Source organism: Canis lupus, chromosome 12, assembly GCF_003254725.2.
Source record: "Canis lupus dingo isolate Sandy chromosome 12, ASM325472v2, whole genome shotgun sequence".
NCBI lineage: Eukaryota > Metazoa > Chordata > Mammalia > Carnivora > Canidae > Canis > Canis lupus.
Genome location: NC_064254.1, coordinates 26,480,764 through 26,498,921, shown reverse-complemented (window position 1 = coordinate 26,498,921; position 18,158 = coordinate 26,480,764). Strand labels below are relative to the sequence as shown.

Below are 18,158 nucleotides of genomic sequence, written 5' to 3'. Positions count from 1 at the left end.
GATTTGAAGGTTATCTAGGTAAGTTGGTGGGGCCAGGTGACTTGGGGACCCAACTCCTCTGCCATCTTGCCCTACCCCCCATCCTCATACTTTTGTTCAGAAAACTAGCATAGCTCTTTGACATGAAGTAAAAATATATGGTCGCTTTTCTCAATCTCAATCAATAAGCTGTGAAAATTAGTCCTAAATTCTGGGGATAGGTCATCAGGCATGAGTTTGGTAGTGTGGCTTTTTGCCACTTGCTCTTTTGAGCATCATTTCATAATTGGGTTGCCTCAGGAGATACTAGATAATGCTTTTACAATCTGACATTCCTATTCTTGAAAAACTTGGCATAGTTGTAGTGTAGTTATGACTTAGATGCTGATAAATTTTACATCCATGTTGCAGCAAATGGTAATTCCTTCTAGGAAATGGCATATTTTTCCAATGTTACAGGCTTTGCATCCTATTGTATATTGATGGAAGAAGTGAAGCAAATCATTAATTAAGCACAGCCAATCAACTTCAATCTCAAACAGGTAATTTTCCAAAAATAAATCTAAATTCTAGTTTGCTTAATATTTTAATTACCATATTTAAAATAAATTTTATATTAAAAGAATATTGCAATGCCAACTACTCTATGAGACAGTCAATAAACTCTTTACTAATTGAGAAACATTAATGGCAAATTAATATGTTGATTTACATCATGTTGATATTTGAACAATTGGTTTCTGAGGAAATCTAATTATCATATGTCATATATTTGGTGATTGTAAAGCTGTATTAAGCTTTTCAGTGCCTTCTAATGAAAAAAATACATCTTTTTCAAGTAATGTTACTCAAACTTTACTCAGTTAATAGTAGTATACATGGCCTAAAAGCATAAACTTTGTATGGTAGGCTGAATAATGGCTTCCCAAAATGTCCATATCCTAATTCCTAGAACCTGTGAATGCTACCTTATATGGCAAAGGAACTTGTCAAGTATGGTGAAGATAAAGATCTTGAGTGGGTAGGTTATTCTGGATTATCCATGTAGAACTTATGTAATCACAAGGATTGTTTAAGAGGGGCAAGGGATCTGAGAGATAGAAGGCGATGTAAAGACAGCGGAGATTTGAAATGCTGTATTTCTGGCTTTGAAGATGAAGGAAAGGGCCATGAGCCAAACAATGCAAGGAATGTATCTCTGAAACCTAGAAAAGGCAACGAAGATGGCAACATGTGTCATTCCTGAATTGCTACCCTTAATAAGGAAAACTAACCATTATACAATAATAGGACACTACTGAGAGGTCCTAGAGTCCTAGAACACAGGGATGAGGCTAAAGCACAACCCTATAATACAGATAACAAGACAGACTGCATTAGGAAGGTGAGAGAAGGGGCTACCTGTTGACCATATTGTTCCTCCACAGGCCAGCACAGCACCACAAGGAATGGTCTTCCCTAACCATTTGGCTTCTCCAGTGGGGAAATAAAACCCACATGGGACAATTAATGTCATCCAGCACTTCTGGTCTCTTTGTGGGAATCACCAGTCTGATCTCATTCCACTGGGACTGTAGAACAATCTGTGGAACCCCACCACTGGGAATCTGACTATAATGGAGAAAGAAAGAGGGGCTTACAACAACCAGATCTCATATTTTAGCAGTCTGAGTTCATGTCTGCAGTGCCCAAATGGTAATCCCAACCAGCAGCTTTGCTCATCGTAGGCCCAAGCTAGTGGTACCTTCTGACCAGGGAGCTCAGCAGGGTGAAGATCTGCTGGATATGGATCTTCAAATGATGAGTTTTGTCAGCCCCAGAACCTGCGTTGCACACACCCAAGCAAGGAGCTGAGTCACAGTCCCATCAGTTGCAGAGTGTCTCCCAGCCACATCTGACGGAGGGGAGGGTAAAACACCTGGAGGCTGTATATCTCAGCATCACTCAAACTCAGAGAAGGGCTAGCAGAGCTGATAATTTGCAGAGCAAAGCCAACGGGCCTGTTCAACCAAGGAACTTGAGGTGCAGGTTGGTTTGAGTTAAGACAACAAACAAAGAGCTCTACTAGCCTTAGAGCTGCTTCTCCCACTACACTGGGGCAGAGAAACTAAATTTATAACCCTTCCTGAATACAGCCTCCAGAGCACACAGGAAAACTGATTAGATGGCTTTTTCCATCTGAGGTAAAATCAGTGGCTTCACCTGACCAGGGAATTCACCGCAATCTTCTTGATTGATTTAGGCCCCCAAACAATGAGCCATACAGGCCCTGGGTCCCATCCTGCTGCCCTGCCAGGACACGGAAGCTAATTCATAGTCCCATTAATAACTGAATATAGTACCTTTTCTTCTTTATTTGGTGACTGATGCTTACAATTTATCCTCAGGGGAAGGTATCTGAACCAAGGACAAATCTCTTGCCTAAGCAGGGGACTTTTTGGTGACTCTGGCCAAGCTTCATTCTTGACCTTCTTGTGTTTTAAATCCAAGAGACGATACATTCTCCTTTAAGAGTAACCTATTCTAAATTGAATTTCTGTCATTGGCATCTAAAGTGTCTGACAGATAAATCCACCTACACATATATCTTGTTATCCACCCATTTTTCCATTGTGTTTAAGCCTACTTAGATCATTTCATATTTTCAATATTTTGTGAGACTTCAAGCATTTCATTCCCTCGGCCTGAAATTCACTTTCTTTAAATATGTCTTAAAACATCTAAACATCTTAAGATACAACTTAATATCAAAATAAAATGTCTTAGATGAAGTTTTTCTTTATTCTCGTAGTTGCAAACTAACTTCTCCATGTTCTTATAGCTGGTGATTTCCTTCAAATTTGAACTTGCAAAATGTATACATCAGTCTGCACCTTAAACCTCCTGTTCCCCAGGATCTATATCCTTTTATTCATTCAATTCCTTCTCAAAACACTTCTCAAAAATTTTATTAATACTAAGGTGAGATTAAATGACTGTTGGTTACAGTATTATTAGTAGCTAATATTTTTAGATTAAAAATGACCCAAATAATAAGCATAAGTTGTTAAGTTCTAAAGGTAGAAGTTCAGATATTAACAAAAAATAAAAGTGATTCCATGAGTTTTTAGGCTATCATATTACTCTTGGATTTCTTGGGTTAATTATTGTGTGAAATACACTATTTAGTTAGTATCATTAGGTGTCTTATAACAGAAGGGTCTTTAGATAAACCCAGATATCTGAAGAAACTGTAGATGTTAAAAAAATCACAACTGAATCAGTATGTGTGGCAATGATTTTATGTTCTTGTGGTTATCTTTTTTAAATGCAATCATATGTATAACAACCCTCAACCTTAAATCTTTAAATGGACTGTTGGCTTTAAGACAGAATAAAGATACCACCTCTTTTTCTGTCTGACTCTACTAGATAACAAGAGGAATGAGGAAGAAAAATGAAAATCTGCCTTGATGATCAGAAAATAAAAAGAGATATAGAAAAAATACATATGCATATATAACATGCTTGTAGAAAAAATAACCCAGGGATGAGGATGAATGCGTAAAACATGTCTACTGGTACAGGTTTCATACAAAGGTGTTGGGATACTGGCTTTTCAAGGGTAGAGGGCTACTGTATGTGGCAAAGTTAGTGATCCCTCTCTTGGAAAAAGCAGTTTTGTTTCAAGGATGAGAACTCCTGCAGAAACTTCCCTCACATTTAGTTCATAGTAGGATCTTGCAAGGGAGAGTGAGAAAATCTACCATCTTTGCAACTGCATGGCAGAGTGAAAGAAAATCTGTGGGTGGGAAGCAGTTTTCAGCTAAAGAAAACCATGTGCCAGGGAAAAGATGTATTATGTAAAGCATAATATATATATATATATAAAGTAAGCAATATAAGTGTGTTTAAATATATGAAGGTAACCTCTAGAAAAGCCAGGAATTATATAAGCTACAGAATAGGTGGGACAATGGAGATTACAGAGGTGGAAGAAAGTAGTTATATAGGAATTTCAATATCACTTGCAGTAGAAAACCAATAGGCACTGGGAAAGAAATAGATTAATTCCACTAAATAAATCACAATTATAAAGGACCACAATAACTTTGAGAGAGCATAAACTTTTAAAATTATCAAAGGTAAATATACACAGTGAAAGAAACACAGACCTTAGTAAGAAAGAAAATAAATAAAATATATATTCTAGGAAAAAAACACAAATTTTTATCTAAATAACTTTATTGCTTACATTGATCTAATTGATTTAACTCAACTGAGCAAAGAAGATGGCAAAACTAAACCAATAATTAATTTCATCTCCATATATATAAATGAAGTTTGCTTATCTATTAAAATAAAAAATATGCTCACGTTGGATAATCAAGCAAAACCCAACTACATGTTATATATAGGAGATATAAAATAAAATAACTTGGAAAGCCTTGAAAACAAAAGAGAAGAAAAAACATAGCAGGAAACTGAAGATTTAAAAATATCAGCACATTATCAGATAATACATAATTCTAGTAAGAAAAGACTATAAAATAAACACTGATTCACAGTGAAAATTTTATAATCATGATCTATATACAAAATAATTGCATCAAAAATCAAGAAGAAAAATTCATTAGTATGAGCCACTCTCAAACTATAATAGATTGAATTAGAAAAAAAGATCTAAATAACTTTATTGCTTATATTGATCTAATTGATATAACTCAACTGAGCAAAGAAAGAAGTTACATTTTCCATATACCCATAAAAAGTAACAGTATTCGACAAAAAATGCTTAATAAGTCAAACAGTAAAAATACTAGAAACAGTATACTTTCTCTATAATGTGACAAAACAACAAAGTAGTCAGAAAATCAGTAAGACAAGCAAAAATGGATAATTTATATACTAATATTACTTCTCATTTACTCTCTACCTTTACTTCAAAGCATGTTTTAAGATTTAATATTTTTCAAGCTTAACTGTTACATGAAACAGCAAGGTATAGTATAGTGTTTCATTTTACATGTTTATGCTATCGTGTTTTAAAATTATGTTTATATATTTAAATTATAACATACATATTCTTGTATATGCAGAGCCATTTATGAAATTATGTATCAGAATTTGTAATTTTTAGGTAGTGAACTTGAAGAAATCAGAAAATAGTAGGATGAGACTTGCCTTTCTCTTGAATTTTTTATCATTTGCCTATAAAACCCATTACATATTATCAAGTACTCAAAGGGTTTGCAAAAACATTTTATATAGATACTCTAAGTGCAAACATACATAGAAAGCATACAGAAAAGTGTTAACTATTGTTATCTCTACCTAGTGGGATTTTAGATAACATCTATTTCTTGTTTATATTTCACCATATCTTATGTTCTCCCCTAAAGTATATGTCACCCTTACAATTGGAAAAAGCAACTATAAGCCTTTTTCCACTTCGGAAAACAACAGCAAGTCTACACTGAGATGGTCTCCCATGCTTCTGAGAAAAATTGTTAGCTCCTTAGTGTAGCATTCAAGGCTCTTCATAACACTGTCCCATTTTGTATTCCCAGCATTCGTTTCTGCCTTATCTGCCTCACACACCTGTACTGGGCAAAGAACGGACTCCAAATTTTCATAGTTCATTGATAATTCCATGCAATTGTTTATGCTGCTCCTTCTACATAGGATAAATGTCCTTTCCATTCCTATCCTTTCCATTACTATCAAACCCTTTATTTTATTTTATTTTATTTTTTTAGATTCATTTATTTACTTTGAGGGGAGTGGATGGAGAGAGAGAGAATCTCAAGTGGACTTCACACTGAAACCCAATGTCAGGCTGGATCTTGGGACCTGAGCCAAAATCAAGAGTCGAACACTTAACCAGTTGAGCCACCCAGGTGCCCCTCAACCTCTTCATTTTAAAACGTTCATTTAAATGTTACTTTAGTGATATTGACAAGTAAGATTAATCACTACCTCATCTGATTTCTTTTTTTATAGTAGAATTAAATACATATATCTTATATGATGTGCTATGTGTGTGGATGCATGAGCATGTATGTATACACACTTTGGGAAAATACTGATGGTATGGAGAAAAGAGGAAGTTGTGGGGGAGGGATCAAGCATCCAGGGTGATGGAAGAGTACTAAAGGAAGAGAAGGAGAGAAGGGTGTGGAGGGAAGAGAGAGAAAAATAAATGAAAGAGAAAAAGAAAATAAAATTGGTTAATTATAATTCCATTGAGCCCTCATCTCCAATATAATAAGAGATTTGAGTTGCTGCTGGAGACACTCAATTTAAACTTTTCCAACTATGAACAATTTTGTTTGCTCAAATAGAAAAGACAGGTGATGACCTGATCCTCTGACAGCATGTCATCGAGTTTGTGACTGTGGTGATTACTATAATGAAAATTTTCCTGTGCTAAGCAGGTGTGGAAATCTGGAGATTGTTGTTAACCAGATCCCATATTTACTGATAAAGCGGGGAATCAGTACAAAAGTTCAACAGAACTTTTTCAAGTAAGTCATAATTAATTCTGAGAACTTTGATAAGAACTAACTTAAGAACTATTTGGTAAGGAGTCATTTCGTTTATTTGTCCATTTTGACACAAATATTATAAGCATCAAAAAAGATGACTTAAACTGTGAGCTGCTTTGGACTGAATTTAGAAGAATAAAAACTTTATCCTGAATTAAGAATAACTTATTTTTGATCATTGATTTTGATGCCAAAGGATATTTCATATGGCTTCCACAGTGTTCTAATTAAAAACAAACAAACAAATAAAAGCCCAACTGTAGGACTTCTTTATTTATTGTTTATTCAGAACAACTTTTTTATTGGAATTTCTAAAGGATTTTAGTTTTGAGATATAGTTACATTAAAATGAACAAAAAAAATAAAATGAATAAAGCTGTATTTCTAAAAACTATTTTTAAATATAAATTTTAGCATATTTAGGTTATTCTGGAATTCTGATTATTTTTTTGGTTGAATCTAGCAACCTTCTGACCCTGTACAACATATCCAATTCCTGAGCCTCAATTACTCAATTAATAGTACTCCCCTCATATGATTCTTGTTAATAATTTCAAAGTAGGTAGTACAATAATGATTCCTATGTTAAGTTTCTATTATACTTTACTACTTTTTGGGGGTAAAAGAATTTAAAGACTATTTACATTTTAAATATTTTGAGATAAAATCTTTTGCATAATATTTACAGAATAAGTATTCAGTGCCTCAAATGGGAATGCAATGTACAACTGAAAACAAATGTGATTAATTAATAACAAAGCATTTCTACTTTTGACAACAGTGCAGTAGTTTGTAAGAGTCTCATCCTCTTATATATGGCTATTAAAAATTGTGTGAAAAAGCTGAAAAAATAATTATTTATGATATTGGAAAACAACCTAAGTCAGGCAGAACTGGAGGGTAGATGATCTCAGTAATGGAAATTTTCACTGGGTGATATTTGAATTTAGATGGCTTTTCACTCCACACTATGTTAGGTAGTTTGAATATAAGTGCAAAGTCAAGAGTCTAATTCTTTGAAAAGGTGAGACCAGAGTTCAGGAATACCAGAGGAATTAAAATGTCAGGGGAATATTGGCAAAAGGAATATCCATAGAGAAGACAGACCAAAACATGTCTATAAACTTTCCCAATATCCTTGATTCTTCCATAAATTATGTACATGAAGGCGCCCTGAAGATAGCAATAGATGAAAGGTTAAAGCACTAAGTAGACCTAAAGCAATCTATACATTCAATGCAATCCCTAGCAAAATACCATCAACTTATTTCACCAAGTTGCAACAAGTAATCCTAAAATTTGTACAGAACCAGAATAGACCCCAAATAGCCAAAGGATTGTTGAAAAAGAAAACCAAACCAGTGGCATCACAGTTCCAGATGTCAAGCTCTATTACAAATCTGTAATCATCAAGACAGTATGGTACTGGCACAAAAACAGACATATAGATCAATAGAACAGAATAGAGAACCAGAAATGGACCCTCAACCCTATGGTCAACAAATCTTTCAACAAAGCAGGAAAAAATATCCAGTGGAGAAAAGACAATCTCTTCAACAAATGGTGTTGGGAAAACTAGACAACCACATGCAGAAGAATGAAACTGGACCATTTCTTCACACCTTATACAAAAATAGACTACAAATGCATGAAAGACCTAAATATGTGACAGTAATCCATCAAAATCTTAGAGAACACAGGCAGCAACTTCTTTGACCTCAGCTTCAGTAATTTCTTTCTAGACATGTCTCCAAGGGCAAGGAAAACAAAGGCAAAAACTAACTACTGGGACTTCATCAAGATAAAAAGGTTTTGCACAGCAAAGAAAACAGTCGACAAAACCAAAAGGCAACCTACAGAATGGGAGAAGATATTTGCAAATGATGCACCAGATAAAGGCTAGTATGCAAGATCTATAAAGAACTTATCAAACTCAAAACTCAAAGAAAAAATAAACCAATCAAGAAATGGGCAGAAGACATGAACAGACGTTTCTCCAAAGAAGACATACATGAAACAAAGAAGACACATGAAACAAATGCTCAACATCACTCATCATCAGGGAAATACAAATGAAAACCACAATGAGATACCACCTCACACCAGTCAGAATAGCTAAAATTAACAAGTCAGGAAATGACAGATGTTGGAGAGGATGGAAAGGAAAGGGGAACCCTCTTACACTGCTGGTGGAAATGCAAGCTGGTGCAGCCACTCTGGAAAACACTATGGAGGTTCCTCAAAAAGTTGAAAATAAAGCTACTCCATGACCCAGTAATTGCACTACTGGGTATTTACCCCAAAGATAAAAATGTAGTGATCCAAAAGGGTCCCTGCACCCCAATGTTTACAGCAGCAAGGTCCACAATAGCCAAACTATGAAAAGAGCCCATATGTCCATCGAAAGATGATAAAGAAGACATGGTATATATATACAATGGAATACTAATTAGCCATCAAAAATGATATCCCGCTATTTGCAATGATGTGGATGGAACTAGAGGAGATTAGGCTAAGTGAAATAAGTCGATCAGAGAAAGATAATTATCATATAATCTCACTCATATGTGGAATTTAAGAAAAAAAAACAAGATCATAAGGGAAGAGAGGAAAAAATAAAACAAGATGAAATCAGAGAGAGAGACAAACCATAAGAGAGTCTCAATCATAGGAAACAAACTGAGGGTTGCTGGAAGGGAGGGAGGTGAGGGGACAGGGTAACTGAGTGATGAACATTAAGGAGGGACATGATGTAATCAGCACTGGGTATAATATGAAACTGATGAATCATGGACCTCTACCTCTGAAACCAATAATACGTTATATGTTAATTAATTGAATTTAAATAAATTTTTTTAAATTTTAAAAATAAACCACTGAGCAGGGATTTTAACTGCACACTTAAAAAAGATAAGACAGAGATTAGAATTTAAGTCTAATCAAATTCACTACCTGAAAGAATAAAACTCGACATTCTTCAGAGAAAGCTAACTGAATTCAATGTCTAAAATATAATATTCACAATGCCCTAAATACCAAAATAAAACAAAATACTAACTGCGAATTAGAAGGAATATATATAGGACCATTAGATAAGAGAAAAAGTGATCAGTAGTAACCAAATCTGAAGTTACTTAAATGTTGAAAGTAGAGAACCAAAAAAAAAACTAAAAAAAAAAAAAAAAAAAGTAGAAAACCAGACCTTTAAAGCAGGTATTATAAAAATGTTTGGAATTAAAGGGCAATATTGCCATAAAAAATAAACAGTTGGAGAATCTTGGTGGAGAAATATAAACCATTAAAAAATTAATAGATATTCTAATATTAAAAAGTAAAGCATATGAAATGAAATCAGGTATCCCTCAATGGCCTCAACAAGCTTAAGGAAGATGCCAACAAGCATGGTGAGCTTGGAGACAGAGCAATTGAAATTATCTTACCTGAAGAACAAAAAAGAAAACAAAATATTTTTAAATAGTGCATAGAGTCCACCCATCAGGCAACATCAAGCAGTCAAACATATATGCTATTATAATCCTCAAAGCTGAGAGACACAGAGAGAAAGGAGGGAGGGGAGGAGAGAATATCAAATAAGACAAAATACAAACAACTGGTCAACTGGAGTATAGGTTATCTAAATTTCTTTTATTCTGTTTTTACAATTGTTTGGTAAAATTGAAAATATATAAAAAGGAAAAGGAACTAAAAGAAAAACTATGCTGTTTCTCATAAAGTGCACTTTAAACATTTGATTCACCTCTATAATAAGTCAACACCTCTAGGCTATTAAATAAGACACTGTAGAACAAATTAAATTAGAGTATTTACAGTAATGGTTAAAAATTCAATTAAGGAAAAGTCCAACATGTATATAATCCATGATAGCAGAGCTAATTATTCACATTCATAATAATCTTAGAGAGAGACTAATCTTTCCATAACTTTATTTTCAAAGACAGAGTAATATTGAAAACAAAGATGAAGACTTAATTAAGTCTTAAAAATAGATTCTGAAAAATTAACTGCATTTGCTAATGAATTTGTAATGCAGAAAGCTGTTCTATTGAGTAATATTAAATAAATACAATTTCAGTGTGTCAGTGGCCTGAAACATTTATTTTTCAAGATTTAGACCAACCTGCTACTGAGAGTTTGGCTAATTTTAAAAAGAATTGGGAGTCTGAATTTGGGTCGGATTACTTAAGGATATTGTAAAGCAGAGCCTCTGCTTATCTTGAGTTTTATACTTTATGCACGGAGTCATACCTTCTTATACATACGTACATACATACATACATACACATACACAACTACAGACAATTAAACAGATTAAACAGAAAGGTTAATTGTTCTAACACAGAAAAATTATTTTCTTAAAGTTTACAGCTTTGTTTTCTCTGAGAACACATTAAGGAAAATGAAGATCCTTAAAGTGTCAAAAATAATACTTTCCTCTAATTTAGTCAGCTATATTTTCAACAGAATATATCACTCTATAAAGTATGTTTAAAGTCACAAGTAATTTGCAAATTTAAGATTGTGGTATGAAAACTATGGTAGTAGTGTTCTACAGCATTAATGTTAATAGGTTCATTAACTTGGATTTATTTGTATGTATGGTTATATACAAGTCAAAGCAACAGTCAGCAATAAGAGTAAATGTGAACAATGCAGAAAATAACATAATTTAATATAGTGAGGATTATCTAGTTTTTCCACTTTTTAATGTGTTTTGAATTATACAAATTATAGCTACATATATACTTGTTAAAAATGTCAAATTTACCAAAAATATAGAACAGTCTACCTTCACTGTGGCCTTGCATCTACTTTATTTCTTTCTCCAGATATAAATATGTTGACGTTTGTTTTTGTTTTTCCAGAACTTTAAATTATTATAAACTTTTATTTATGAATGTATGTATATATATTTGTTTCATGTATTTTCCCCTAATGAAAACTACTAAATATTATTGTGAAGAGTGTCTTTTTTACCTAATAATATAGACATGCCACACATATCCTAATATCTATTAAATAATTTCATATCTATATGCCTTCCCTTAAAATTATTGCTCAGTATTCCATCGTACAGATATAGCAGATGTTATCATTTTCCATTGAAAGAAATTCAAGTTATATGCAATTTTTACTATACAAACTTAAATACAGTATTCTGCTTCTTCATACATCTTTGAGTACAGGTGAATTGCAATGTCAAAGGCTTTGATAGATATTGAAAACCCGACTTCAAAAAGATCATTGATTTACAATTTCATCATTAGCTTCAAAGGTACTGTCTGCCATTCTCTTTGCAGCGTTAAATATTATAGAACTGTTTAGTATCCTAAGGTCAAGACCTGTATTTATTTGCATTTTTCTGTGATTAAGTATTTTTATTAGACATCTTTTCTTTCCTAATTTTTTTTTAATTTTTAGGACATTTTTCTTTTTTTTTTTTTTAATTTTTATTTATTCATGATAGGCACACAGTGAGAGAGAGAGAGGCAGAGACACAGGCAGAGGGAGAAGCAGGCTCCATGCACCGGGAGCCTGACGTGGGATTTGATCCCGGATCTCCAGGATCGCGCCCTGGGCCAAAGGCAGGCGCCAAACCGCTGCGCCACCCAGGGATCCCAATTTTTAGGACATTTTTCTACGATGTTGTTAACTTTGTTCTTACTTAGTTTTTAAGAATTGTCTTTAGTTTTAGTTTAGTCTTTGGTTAGAATTTATTTTCCTGAACTGTTGGTGAAGCTCATTATTAAAAATAAAAGCTTAATACTTATTTATTGTAAGACATTAATAATAATAATGAACTCTGGAAAATTTAGTCCAAACATTTATTTTTATATCCCTGAATCTAGAAACTTCATTAGGAATATGATAGGTATCCTTGAGGGCAAAGGGATGCTCTCTAGCAGGTCAATAAATTCTCTCAATATGTATGGAAATATTTGTGTTTGTTCATGTGCTTGCCTTTTTTTTTTTTTTTCCCCCTGGGGAAAGCACAGGTCTTTTCTTTCTTTTCTTTTTTCCTTTCCTTTCCTTTCCTTTCCTTTCCTTTCCTTTCCTTTCCTTTTCCTTCCTTCCTTTCCTTCCTTTTCTTCTTCTTCTTCTTTCTTTCTTCTTCTTCTTCTTTCTTCTTTCTTCTTTCTTTCTTTCTTTTCTTTCTTTTCTTTCTTTTCTTTCTTCTTTCTTTCTTTCTTTCTTCTTTCTTTCTTTCTTTCTTTCTTTCTTCTTCTTTCTCTCTCTCTCTTTCTTTCTTTCTTCTTTCTTTTTTTCTTTTCTTTCTTCTCTTCCGTCCTCCTCCCCTGCCCTCCCCAGCTCCCCCTTCCCTTTCCTTCTTTTCATAAGATTGCCAATTTACTGTAACAGGATACAACCGGTCGTGCGCCTGCGCGGGGAACATGGCGGCCGCCACAGGGCGGTGGCTGCTGCGCCGAGCGCTGCGTGGCCTGCTGCTCCCGAGCCTCGCGGGCTCCGGCCCGGCCCAGAGCGCGACCTCAGCCTCTCTCACAGCCGGGGCGCGGTCGTCGTGGAGCGCCGGTGGCAGGTGCCGCTGGCCGGAGAGGGCGGGAAGCCGCGCCTGCCCCGCGACACCGGGTCTACAGGCTGGTAGAAGACACGAAGCACGGGCCCAGGGGCAGCCTGGAGCTCATCCTCACGCGGTCGGTGGAAGGACTGGGAGTCCGGGGTGACCTGGGCTCAGTGAAGAAATCTTTGGGCCGGAATCGACTACCACCTCCAGGTCTGGCTGTATATGCATCCCCTGAAAACAAGAAACTGTTTGAGGAGGAGAAATTGCTAAGACAAGAAGGAAAATTAGAGAAAGTACAGACCAGGACAGGTGAGATGACAGTGAAATTTCTGAGACGCTGTCACCTGGAGGTGGGGATGAAGAACAACGTCAAATGGGAACTAAATCCCGAAATAGTTGCCCGCCATTTCTTCAAAAATCTTGGTGTTGTGGTCGCCCCACAGGCATTAAAGTTACCAGAAGAGCCCATCACACGGTGGGGCGAGTCCAGGTGTGAGGGGACGGTAAATGGACTTGACGCTGTGAGAGTACCCATGTCTGTGGTGAACTTTGAGAGGCCCAAGACCAAAAGATACAAGTGCTGGTTAGCCCAGCAAGCTGCCAAGGGAATGGCCCCCACCAACTCCCAGACGATCTGAACCTTCTCTCCCTCAAAAGCAGAAGAACAGATTCGGAGGAGCAGTGGAGCAACAGCGGGCCAGCGCCCTGTTACCACTCTCAGCTCTGACCAAATAATGAAACGTTAGAGAGCATATGGGGACATCAGCCTAAACTGCGTGCACACATTGAATCCTCTGTATATCCCACCCCCGACTTTGACCGTTATCACATCAGGCCTTCCTGGGACGGTCTTACTCAAGGAGCACCAGGTTGTAGGTTGGATAAGCTGAATATTAATAGATGAAATAGTCTAGATCCTGTTGAGCCTGGAATTGTGTTGGAACAAATGGAAGAGCTAGCTACTGTCTCTAGTACTGGTCTCATTCTCATATAAACTGAACATTTGTATCTCAAGAGGAAATAAAGAGGTTGTGTTCTTTTTTAAAAATAAAAATAAAAATAATAAAAAATAAAAGGATACAACCCAGGAACAGCCAGATGGAAGAGATGCCTAGGGCAAAGTATGTGGAAAGGCACATGGAGCTTCCATCACTTCTTCCAGTACTTTCTTTTTAAAAAATAGGTTATTTATTTATTTGAGAGAAAGAGAGAGTGCACACATGGATGAAAGGCAGAGGGAGAGGGAAACAATTTTAAGAAGACTTTGCACTGAGCTGGGAGTCAACAGGCTCAACACAGGGCTGTATCCCACAATCTTGAGACCACCACCTGAGCCACAACCAAGAGCCAGATGCTCAACTGACAGCACCGCCTAGATGTCCCACTCTCTCAGTACTTTAATATGTTTACCAAAGAGGAATCATCAGATTCTCAAAGGAGTTCCAAACCACAGGAGCTTATCACTATTTAGGACCAAACATGCAAATATTCTCAAAATTTATTGCATATGAGTCATCCAACCTTGATTCCAAACCAGATAGACTGATACAGAAAAAAATATGTCTAATGAACATAAATGCAAAAGTATTAAAGTATTCATGTATAAAAGCTTCCCATGTCTAAGAGAGATCGTATACCATCATAAAGTTCAATTAACACAGAAACTCAGTAGTATGATGGTAGCAAATTAGGAAATGTCACTCCCACAATAAATATGTCCTTCCCATTCTAATAGGCAAATATGATAACTTGAATATGCTAAGGCCTTTGGAAATATTATCAATAAAATAGCAAAAGCTTACTATCTTCACTTTTATTCAACCTAGGAAGTCTTAGTGCAATAAAACAAGGAGATAAACAAGGATTAAAACCCAAGACTATCATTATTTGCATATGTTTTGGTTGTTTACACATAAAATACAAACAAACCTATAAATAAGTTATTGAAATTAATAACTGAGCAATTAACAGTTGAATAAGTTTACTGGAGAAAAAGTATACAAAACTAGTTGTGTTTTTATTTACCAGAATTAAACTGAAAATAACAATAGTAATAGGATGTTATTGATAATAGGGTAGATTCTACATAATAGATGGATTCCACATAAGCATAATTACATTCTTGTAACATTCTGGGAATGTGAAAAGAGACTATTTAAAAGATATCATCAAAGTACATATGATACCACTGATATCAATTATTTAAATGCATATGATTATTGCATAAATATCTGCACAAGATTGTGGTGATTCAATAAGTTAATGGCAGTTATCTCTGGCTACCAAGATCTCAGATAAATTTTACTTTCTCGTAATACCAAGTATTCAATTTTGTCCGAAATTAGCTTTTGCTGTATACCTAACTAAAAACTAGAAAATAGGTATAATATCATTGCAAAGCAAAACTCAAAAACCTGCAAGGTACTGTGAAAATTTATTTATCATCATGACACATTGTTTCTTTTTTTTAAACTAAAACAATTTATGTGGTTAAATGGTTGCTGATAACAAGCACTGCAATTTATATCATTCTGAAAATAAATTTGTTCCCAAGAACATAAGCTAATGTTACTCATCCTACTTTGATCTGTTTCAGAAATCACAGCAGAGAGTGACATACATAAGAATATAGCAAAGTCCTTTGCAAGCTGAAAAAAATGAATTCCTTAATGAGGGGAGAGTAAACACCGGAGAAACCATCCCACCAGAAGGGTCATTTAAGCTGGGACACTGATAAAATTTGGAGAGTCACCTGTGAGAAGAGATATCTGATCCTGCCAAAAGAGAATACAGAAAGAAGACAGCCAAGGATAGAAACCTAGCTAATATCAACACTGAGAACCCCTAACAGAGTCATATATATAAAATCAGTAAGATACTCTTTTGTGGAAAGAAAACATGCCAGTGAACAAGGAGTGTAACTGAGTCCACATGGACACACAGCAAGCTAATAATCATGAAGCAAGATGCTGGTGTAAGGAAATCAACTTTATTTGGAAAACCAGGAATCTGATGGTGGAATATTGTCCTAAAGAACCGTCTTCCCTTGGCCTGAAATTCCAGCTTGTTTTATGTTAGCCAAAGAAGGAGCTGGGAAGGGGTTGGGATCACAAGATAACTGAAATCTCTAGACATCTGAGGAAGGTCGTATTACTTCTTTGGACTTGGTCAGTAGATATTAGGAGTTTGGTCATGTTGTGTCTGTAGATCTTAAACAGCATAGTTATATCTGTACATACTTCCTTTTCTCCTTAGGTGAGGTAGATTTTGCGTAAAAAAAAAAGTTTTTGTAAATCTTAGCTGTAACATGCCTTTGTGCAGGGCTAAGCACAAGTTTCAAAGTAACAAGTCACAGTAGCAAGGGAAATAGAAGCAGTATGGAGTCAGATGTGCTAAATTTCTCTCTGACAAGAGGAAGTTGTCACTGATCTGACTACTTCCTGTTGAAACACGGTCAACAGGGGCAACATTGTGGAATGGAATCATTTGACTTGACTTCTGAAATATTCTTTAGTGCCTCTTTTTGGCATTGGGGTCTTAGAAATAACCATAAGCATTTCTATGGAAATAAAAGACAAACGCAGATTAACGGTTGAAACAAATTATAAACCCACTGCTCTAGTCCTGAGTGTTGCCAGTGAGAAGATTTTTAGATGTTGGGCTCAAAGCATTCTCAGGTGAGAGCATGCAGTAGCATTCTGATAGATAGATTTTTTTCTGGTTTGTATTTCAAATGTCTCCGGTGATCCTTTTGAATGGCCCACACAACAGGCAGGAATATTGTCTATACATGAGCTACTGTGGCAATTTTTCTGAAGTTTACCTCAAATTGTCTAGCTTCAGTTTGCAAGACTTTAGGAGAAAGGGTAGTTTTTAGTTCTCAGTGATTTCAAGTGAAGAGAATGGGAGAAAAATTTAATTTGGAGAGTTATAATCAAATATTTGAGGAAACCAGAAAAATTCAGCATTCAGGTTAGTTTTGTAAGCAAACAACACTCAAAGACAATTAATGAGAATATAGTATCCACAAAGGTGTGTTTCTGAAACACAATTTTTCACTCTAAAATCATCTTCATTTTGATCCCAAATTAAGAATAATTTGTTTGCAAAATAAGTCCAGTTTTAACAGACTTGACCTACTTATTTATATAAATGCAGCAAGAATAGTGATTGACCATATAGGTTCTCTTATTTTATTTATTTATTTATTTTTATATAGGTTCTTTTAAATCTGCCTCATTGGAACTTTTTAGGAATTTCAGTTCAGACTTCTAACAGCCTTTTAAAGACAAGAGCCAAGCCAGATATCTGCCATAAGATTCGCCTGCAATACCTGTGTTGGTGATTTGAGTGAATCACTCTCTTCTCAAGGTCCCCAAAATATCTTGAGGTTCCTGCACCTGCCAGGAAGTGACATTCTCTACTCACCTAGTAGGACTACTGGGAACTCTATAGTAAAGTATCACACTGATTTTTTTTCCACCAGGCCTTATTTGGTTGCATAAAGGCAACCTTAGCTCCTTAAAGATGTCTGATCATCTCCAAGTCTGTGTATGTGTCCCACAAATATGACATTCCAGTCAAAACCTTGGTAATAAAGCAGTTTTCAGTGGTGTCCTGTTACAAGGAGAATAGTTTCTTATTGAATTATGCAAATGATTATAATTGCCATGAAAGAAAGAATACTCACTGAGAGTTTCTCAATTCTGGAGAGTTCAGGTAGGGAGAAAAGATAAATGTTTTAATATGTGCACAAAGGAATATTCTATCAAATTTCTGTAAGTCATAGATAGCTTAAGAGAAAGTTTCCTTAAATCTGAAAGAAGAAATATTAAAAAGTCAGCAATGTTTCAAATGAAAGTCATAAAAACTATCATTTTTCTCAATTTACTTAGTCCCATGTAGCTAACTAATTCTTGTTCTGCTTGAATGCAGGTTTTCCATTAGTTCCTGAAATCCCTAGTTCAGTTTAATGATCTTAAAGATAGCAGAAACCTGTATGTATCAAAAAGTCCTTTTCATGAATCTCCTTGAAGCTAAACACATTTGTAAAAGTATCAGGGAAACACTAACTGTAAATGACAAGACTCAAAAATGCCATGGGTAAAAAT

At 35.3% G+C, this 18,158-nt stretch overlaps 1 protein-coding gene across 1 annotated transcript; it reads left to right on the top strand.

Moving 5' to 3' along the window:
* Positions 1 to 1,307: 1,307 nt before the first annotated feature.
* Positions 1,308 to 17,892, top strand: LOC112641871 (39S ribosomal protein L9, mitochondrial-like). The gene is given in 5 exon segments (XM_049092608.1): positions 1,308 to 1,363; positions 12,885 to 13,096; positions 13,099 to 13,916; positions 15,644 to 16,214; positions 17,267 to 17,892. Coding segments are annotated over 3 exon segments (855 nt in total). The 3' UTR covers positions 13,686 to 13,916; positions 15,644 to 16,214; positions 17,267 to 17,892.
* The last annotated feature ends 266 nt before the right edge of the window (positions 17,893 to 18,158 follow it).